The sequence below is a fragment of the Rhinopithecus bieti genome, unplaced genomic scaffold, assembly GCF_001698545.2.
Source record: "Rhinopithecus bieti isolate Rb0 unplaced genomic scaffold, ASM169854v2 scaffold_51744, whole genome shotgun sequence".
Classification (NCBI taxonomy): domain Eukaryota; kingdom Metazoa; phylum Chordata; class Mammalia; order Primates; family Cercopithecidae; genus Rhinopithecus; species Rhinopithecus bieti.
Window position 1 is genome coordinate 24,340 of NW_016820159.1, and position 7,952 is coordinate 32,291.

A 7,952-nucleotide genomic window follows, 5' to 3' on the forward strand; every position below is an offset into this window, starting at 1 on the left:
ACCTTCGTGCAGTTAACTGTTCCTAATCAGATACTGTGCCATTTAGGTCCATCCTGCCTACTTCAGGACTGAGCTAAAGACATCCTAGCTGAGGGAACAGGGCACACAGGTAGGAGCTCACGCCCTGGGCTCAAAGAGTCATGCCTTGCAGTCCCACCAGCTCTGCCATTTTCTAGTTTGTAACCTTGAACAAGTCCCAACTTCTGTAACTGAAATGGGGATACTACATACCTTGCAGAATTGTTGTGTACTTGGCACATAGCAGGCCCTCAGTATCTGGTAGCTGTTATTTTTATTTCTGAGAGTCAACAACCAATATGCCAAAACTCATTAAGAATCTCCTTTGTGTCAGACACTGCTAGTGCTTTTATATTTTTTTATCGTCTGAATCCTTATATTACCTTCAGTGTTCAAGATCTTTATCCCCACTTGGCTCGTGTGGAGACGTGGAGACTTGCCCCAAGTAACAAAGATATTAAGTGACATCTTTCTAGTTTTCTAGGTGTCAGGGGAAACCTCAGCCCCTCTCCACCAGAAACACAGGTGGATAGTCCAACTGAACAGCTGTCTGGACAGGAAGCAGGAAAGCTAGGCAAAGTGATGCTAATCACAGTAATATCACTAGCCTCTCACGTGGATAAGCATCTAATTGCCTACATGGCTAGTTCATGCCAATTATTTCCCTTAGTCTTTGCAACAGTCTTCGGAAAGATGTAGGTGAATTTACCCAGTCTGTAGATGAGGAACCAAGTTTCAGAAAGGTTAAACAACTTGCCCAATGTTACACAGGAAGTTGCTGACTCTGGTCAAATGCTCTTCCTGTCGTTTGCCCTCACCAGGAATAGAGGAGGTGAGGGAAAAGGGAGCTGCTGGGGTGAGAGGTAGGGTGGTGGGGCAGGGCCCAGTCCTTGGCAATATGGGGCATGCAGGGCCTGGAGCTTGGACTGCCCATCAGGCAGCACCCCAGGCCACCGTGGCTGTGNAAGTTTCAGAAAGGTTAAACAACTTGCCCAATGTTACACAGGAAGTTGCTGACTCTGGTCAAATGCTCTTCCTGTCGTTTGCCCTCACCAGGAATAGAGGAGGTGAGGGAAAAGGGAGCTGCTGGGGTGAGAGGTAGGGTGGTGGGGCAGGGCCCAGTCCTTGGCAATATGGGGCATGCAGGGCCTGGAGCTTGGACTGCCCATCAGGCAGCACCCCCAGGCCACCGTGGCTGTGACCGTGATGGTAGTGGTGGTGGTGGTGTGTGAAAGAAGCAGATGAAAAGGAGGCAGAGGCCTGGCCAGGGAAGGGTGAGGAGAATCTAGAAGGTGGGAGAATACGGTAGATCCTAGGCTGAAGGAAGTTCAGCCTTTCATCTAGAGGCAGTTCAGGGAAGGACAAAGAGCATGAGTCAGGAATCAGGAGGCCAGATTTTGGGTCTCAGCTCTGCACAGTCTTCCTACAGGCTTCTTTGAGGTACTTTAGCCCAGACACACCCCTGTCCTGGAAAATTAAATAGAAATCACGTAGTCTTTGAAGCCAGTGAGATAGACTTTATTCGTTTACAAATATTTATTAAATTTCTGTTATGCACCAGAAAATTTTCTGGGCACTGGGAATATAATGGTGACCAAGACAGATGTAGTCTCTACTTTACTGGAGCTGACATGCACCCACTGAGATCTGCCAAGTACCTCACCTTCCTGAGCCTTTTCTCCTTTATATAATGAAGTGAAATAATTCCTTCCTCACAGTGTTGTTAGGAGGATTAGAGATAATGATGACTGCCATTCATCAAGGGCCAGGCGCTATGAAGTAGGTATTATTATCCCCATCCTACAGATGAGGAAACTGAAGCTCAGGGAAGTGTAAACTTATTCAAGTCACATGGCTAGTAAGTGCAGGACCAGAACTCAAACTCAGGTCTGTCTGACTGTCGTACAACTCTGCCTGTAAAAGTCTCAGATGGTGCTCCCAATGTAGTAAGGCATTCAGGAAATGGGTTTGTTCCCCAAGCCATGGGTCTTGCTGGGGGCTAACCAGAGTCTAGGCGCTGAGGACCTAAGAACCGGGATGCATCAAGGAGCTCACCCCAGGCTGGGGGCTGGCTTGGCCTCACCTATCCACCTGGGAGACAGGGTCTGACATGGAGTTGGTGCAGAGCAGTGACTGGAAGGCTCATCTGGGCTCAAAACCACACTCACCCCATTCGTGTTTTGTGTATCAACTGGGCAACGCTGACTTTGTGTCTCACTTTTTTGGTTTGTAAAATATGGTCTCTTCCAGTTCTGAAGTAGGTTTGAGTTGTTGGTTCTGATTCCTAAACAGCTCTAGAATCCATCCCCTCCTCCTCGCCATCTTCCACTCCTCTTGTGAGCCTTTTACTATCTCTAGTCTTTACTCTTAAAAGAGCCTCCTCAAGGTATCTGTGTGAACTCATGGTTTATTAGACAGAGACAGAGAGAGAAATATCGATGTCTGGTATAGAAATACAGATGTATAGTATGTGCTTAATACATATACATAACAACAAAATGATTTATCCAAAATAATGTTAATTCAAAATGAATTATGACAGTAGTGGATTACAACTCACTGGTTAAAATAAAAATCCATGACTCCACATTGATATAAGTAAATGAAGTGAGAGAAAAGGGAAAGTAGAATTCTAAATTATATAGAAGGAATGATGGAGCTAGAAAATCATCAATGGATGCTCAAACCTTTACAAAATAAAAGAGCAAGCTCTTCAAATATTGCTGTAACACCTAGTGCCCAAATCTTGGTTTCTAAATGTCATTCTCTACTAAAAAAACCAGGGCTCCTTGGAAGGGCTCAAAAAAAGATAGAGATGTGCCACAGGACACAGGGGCTTAGAGGGCTTCTTACTGGCCAAATCTGAGGTTGTGAATATCAAAATAAAGAATGATGTTAATGGGTTATATATAAACCATTGAGTGAAATAAACCATCATTAAGTCCATAAGGATATAAATAAATAAATGTAGAAGGGAAAGCCCTCCCTTATAGTGGAAAGCCAACTAAGACATGCCCAGGCCGGGTGCAGTGGCTCATGCCTGTAGTGCCAACACTTTGGGAGGACTGCTTGAGGCCAGGAGTTTGAGACCAGCCTGGGTAACCTAGCAAGACCTCCATCTCTATAAAAATTTTTTAAATTAGCTGGGCATGGTGGTGTGTGGCTGTGGTCCCAGCTACATGGAAGGCTGAAGTGGGAGGATCACTTGAACCCAGGAGTTCGAAGCTGCAGTGAGCTATGATCGCACCACTGCACTGGGCAATGGGATGAGACCCTGTCTCAAAAAAGAAAAAAAAAAGACATATTGAAAGAATGATGGCATTTGAAAATCACCATTTGACAACCTCAGCCATAATAATTGTTCCAGTGAACGCTAAAACTAGTGAGTGAAAGTTTGAGGAGTAACAACATTTCCATTCATCTCTCCACAAGATACTCATCCACTACAATGGGGAAAGTGGTAACTTTACAGTGGAGATATTAGATAGCCCAATTTGTTACCTGGTCTTACTTTAGCTGCTGCTGAAGCCAGCGTGAGAAACCTGTTGGCAACAGAGTAACAGGGAGCAGCTGGGGAGACCTGCCTGTCTCCACGCTGTGCCCACTGCTGGAGCTCCAGTTCCCATTCCTTTCTTACTGTGCTACTAACACATTGCATTCGCTCACACCTCCAGGCCTTTTCATGCGCTGCTCCCTCTAACAAATGCCCTTCTCTGTCAGGCTAAGTCCTACTCACCCTTCAAGACCACTCCACTAAAAGGGGCGACTCCAGAAAATGGTGCCTGACCCCACTCACACACCCCAAGTTGGGTTTTCCCCTCCTCTGTGTTCCCACACACCCAGGGCTTCCTTCTGGGCCTGTACTTACTTTATCATCTTCACATTATCCCCACCAGGCTGTCTGTCCACTCCTGAAACTCTTGTCCTGAAACTCTTGTCTGACGTGGTAGCCACTTACCCACATGTGCTTATTTATTTATATTTAAATTTAATAAAATGAAAAATGCAGTTCCTGAGTTGCACTAGCCACATTTTGAGTGCTCAGTAGCCACATGTGGCTAGTGGTTACTGTATTGAACAGCACAGGTAAGGGACATTTTGCTTATCACAGACAGACCTTATTGGACAGCACTGGAGAACAAACATAAGACTCTGAGATTCTAGAACCTTTGTCCTTTGTGTTTGTTTGTTGGTTGGTTGGTTTGTTTTTGAGACAGAGTCTCCCTCTGTCACCCAGGCTGGAGTGCATTGGCGCGATCTTGCTCGGCTCACTGCAACCTCCGCCTGGCAGGTTCAAGCAATTCTGTTCTTTGTTATGTGTTGTCTCTCCCCATCTGCATCCCCAGAGAGATTGGCAGCAGCACCTTTGATGTAAGAATAGTCAGTGGGCTTGCTGTCTTCAGGTCCTCAGAGAAATGGGGAAGTGAGGAGATGAACTACCCCTCCACAGTCTGGACAGTGCATTTCTGGAGGGGTGGAGGGGGTGAGGAGCACGGACAGCCCAGCACTGGGACTGCAATGAGGACTGGAGGAGGAGAATTTAGGAAACAGTTGAAGAAAGCATGAGGAGCTCCCAGAGGGGCCCGGAAACTTGGTACACAGGTTGCATCAATCAGTAAATCAACCAATGCAAAGATACCTAACTCTGAGACTTAGAAAGAACCGTTCGTTCATTCATTCGATCAACAAAATTTTAGTGCCATCTGTGCTGTGCCAGGCACTATATGGGGCAATGCTCTGGATGGAGATGATTCAGACCAGTGTCACTCCCAAGCCACTTAAGGTATGGTGGGGAAGGATCTCAGAGAATGTGATGAAGGGCACATTTTGTGAAGGATGGGTTCTTCAAGCCCATCTTGCAAGGGTTGGGAAAACCTTCATCAGGGATGTTGCGGGGAGTATCGTGGCAGGGGGGAAAGGCACAAGTAAAATGCTGAGTTCGGAAAGTACACAGAGGCATTTTTGGGGAACAGTAAGTGGATGGCCAATGTGTGGGTGAGGAATGAGAGTTAGGACCACAGAGATTGGCTGGGCCACCTTGTGGAACACCTCCCATGTCAAGATAAGTGGTCTCTGTAGGTGACTTACTGTGTGTCTGGCCATGAGGTAGGCACTTCACATGCATCTGTTAACTGTCCTGCAAGGTTATTATCCCCATCTTACAGGTGGAAAGCCAGGCTCTGAAGGGCTAGGTGACTTGCCAAATGCAGCACAGGCAAGTCACTGAGCCAGGATTTGAGTGCTAAAAGCTGAGCTTTGGAAAAATGCGACCAGAATCAAGCTGAAGGTAGGGAAACGATCGTGCAGCTTGGTTCAGCAGGGAAGAAAACTAAAAAATGTTGATTGGACTTGATTCAGGACCTTGTGGGTCTAAGCTGTTCAAACCCTCACGTCTGGTCCATAAGGCAGCATCAAATGTGTAGGTGGTCTCAGCTGCTGCTTTTGCTAGTTGTCTTACCTGGGACACCTTTAAACATGCATACAAGGAAGAAAACAAAGAATTGATCTGAGCTGCTAAGAGCGAGGCCATCCAAACCATTCCCTTTTAAAGGCCATTCCAGATTCTAGGAAGGCAGCAAAAATAGTGACTGAATGCTGCTTCTGGGGACCCTGCTGACTTTAACCAAGAACCATGGCTCAATCCCACTTCTCCTGCACTAGGCTAAGATCCAGGACATAATCAGTGATGCTAGAAACACGTCCGTTTCAGAGGGAAGAGGTTTGGGAGGACTGGAAAGGGCCCTGGGGCTAGAAGTCAGGAAACCCCATCCTGACTTGCTGAGTGGCCTCGGGAGAGACTCTTCCCTTCTCTCAGCCTGTCCCCTTCTCTGTAAATGAAAGGGAGTCCAGCTCTTTGTTATCTAACATCCCAAGTACATATGCAGAGCTCTTAAAATGTATCTAGCCCTGTGCCTTCCAAATCACTCTCCCACCCTCAAGGATAGAAATGTGGCCAGCCATTGTGGGGATGAGGGAGAAGCTCCCAAGCCAGGCCAGGCCAGCCACATCCAGGGTGAGAGGAGATGCCCCAAGAGTGGAAGGAAGCATCCATCCTATGAAAGGAAGAGAAGGGAACTAACTTGCTCAGCTCTATCCTGGTTCCTTGGCATCCATTACTCCTGGGAATCATCATATCTCCATGTGGCAACGGCTTATCACCCCAAGTTTTACACTGAGGAAATGGAGACTCAGAGAGGGTGACTCTCCCGAATTCACATGCCTAGGAAATGAAAACCCCAGGATGTGAACTGGATCAACTCCAAAGCCCATACTCTTGCCACTCTGTCACGCAAACTGTGCATAAAATGAGATAGAAAAACCTCCCTCACTCCCACCTCCCTCCAAGCAAAGCATCTCATCCACCCAGGTGCCTGAATTTCTAACATTAGCGCATCACCTTCCTGGGCTAAGGCCTCTCTCCACGGGCTCCACAGTGGGGAAGGGGCGCAGAAGTAGGAGGCAGAGGCAGGAGGTGAGCACAAGGTCTTTTATGAGGCATCAAATATACATTCTTATATACAAGGAGGAAAAAAGACAATGCCTGAACCCCAGCTCCTCTCCATACAGCCCCTCCCACTGTCACCCTCCCCCGCCCCCAAGCTCCAGTGGCCCTGGCCCTTTGTACAGCCAGGGTTCCTCTGTCTGTCTGTACTGCAGCCCATGGTGGAGAGGGGAGAAGGAGACAGGAGCTGAGTGAGGAGCTGGATATGCGGGGCAAGAAGAGGAGCTGGGGCTTGTAAAAAATATATTTATAATAAATAAACAGGGCTGCAAAAGGGCTGGAGAGGCAGCGGAGATTCTGATGGACAGAAGGACTCAGGCATTCTGGCTCCCAACCCCAGGTCTGATGGCTTCAATCTCTGCCTCAGGAAGGACATCTTGGGCTCATGGTGGCCCTTTGGGAGCCTCTCTCCCCAGGGCTGATGCTGGGTGCCCTGCCCCAGCGAGGTGTGTGTGGGCGATATCTGTAAAGTGCATTGTCTTCAGTTGTAGGTGGGGTAGGTGTAAGGGAATGGGGGGGCATGCAATATGGGTGAGGGAGGGCAGTGCCCTTCTCATCCCAGACCTGAGCCCCCCCCAAAACCTGTCTGGACTTTGATCAGGATAAGAACATTGCAGGGCGAGGCAAGTTCCTGAAGCCGAAGAGGTCTGGGCTGGGGCCTACTGGAGAAAGGGCATAGACTGGCTCGAGAGAGGAAGCACTGCCCCACGTGGGGCCAACATAAGCAGGGTCCCACCCACCGAGTGAATCGACGGTCCGTGTCCTCCAGCAGGCAAGAAGACACATGGAAGTGTGTGGCCAGGCCCTGAGGTCAGAGAGAGGGCCAAGCCAGCTGAGGTTTGGCCACAACTCTACAGAGCGCTCTCCTAGCCCCACACGGCCAGAGGAGCCCCGAGGAAGCCTTCACCTCGACAGCTTTGGACACCTGCCCTTCTCCGCCAGCCAGAGCTGACAGGGAGCTCACATAGGCCCAGAGGTCTGAGGCCACAGAGCTAGACCTCCAGGGAAAAGTGGGGAAGAAGAAGACAGGAGAAAGACAACGAGGATCTCTGGAAGGCCCTCACCACTCCCCAGCGCTGGAGCACCCTGAGTCCAGGCTTCAAGTGGCAAGGATCCTCGAATCTGGAAGGAAACCCCATGGCAACTGCTGGGGGTGAGGGGACGGGTCCCAAGGCAGGGAGGACATGGGGAGGAGGACGTTGCTATGTGTATATATATTTTTGAAAAAACCGAGGAAGCAAAGAGGGTGTAAGGTCCCTCTCCTGTGGTTCTCCAGACTTTCCTGTTCCCCAGCTCACTCTCTCCATTCATCAGACCACGGTGCTGATCCGGCTTGGCTTGGCCTTGGGGTTTGCACTGGGGGGGTTGGCTGTGCCAGGGGGCCCAGAGGCGTGCAGCGGGCCATGGGGGGAGGTGGGCGGAAGGGGTGAGT

At 49.0% G+C, this 7,952-nt stretch overlaps 1 protein-coding gene across 1 annotated transcript in view; it reads right to left on the reverse strand.

Moving 5' to 3' along the window:
• Window positions 1-6,489: 6,489 nt before the first annotated feature.
• The window catches only part of IQSEC2 (IQ motif and Sec7 domain ArfGEF 2), a 29,031-nt gene continuing 27,568 nt past the window's right edge, over window positions 6,490-7,952 (reverse strand). The window contains exon 15 of the mRNA XM_017859631.1: window positions 6,490-7,952. This exon is cut by the window's right edge and continues 38 nt beyond it. Coding sequence (XP_017715120.1) covers window positions 7,831-7,952 — 122 coding nt within the window. The 3' untranslated portion in view covers window positions 6,490-7,830.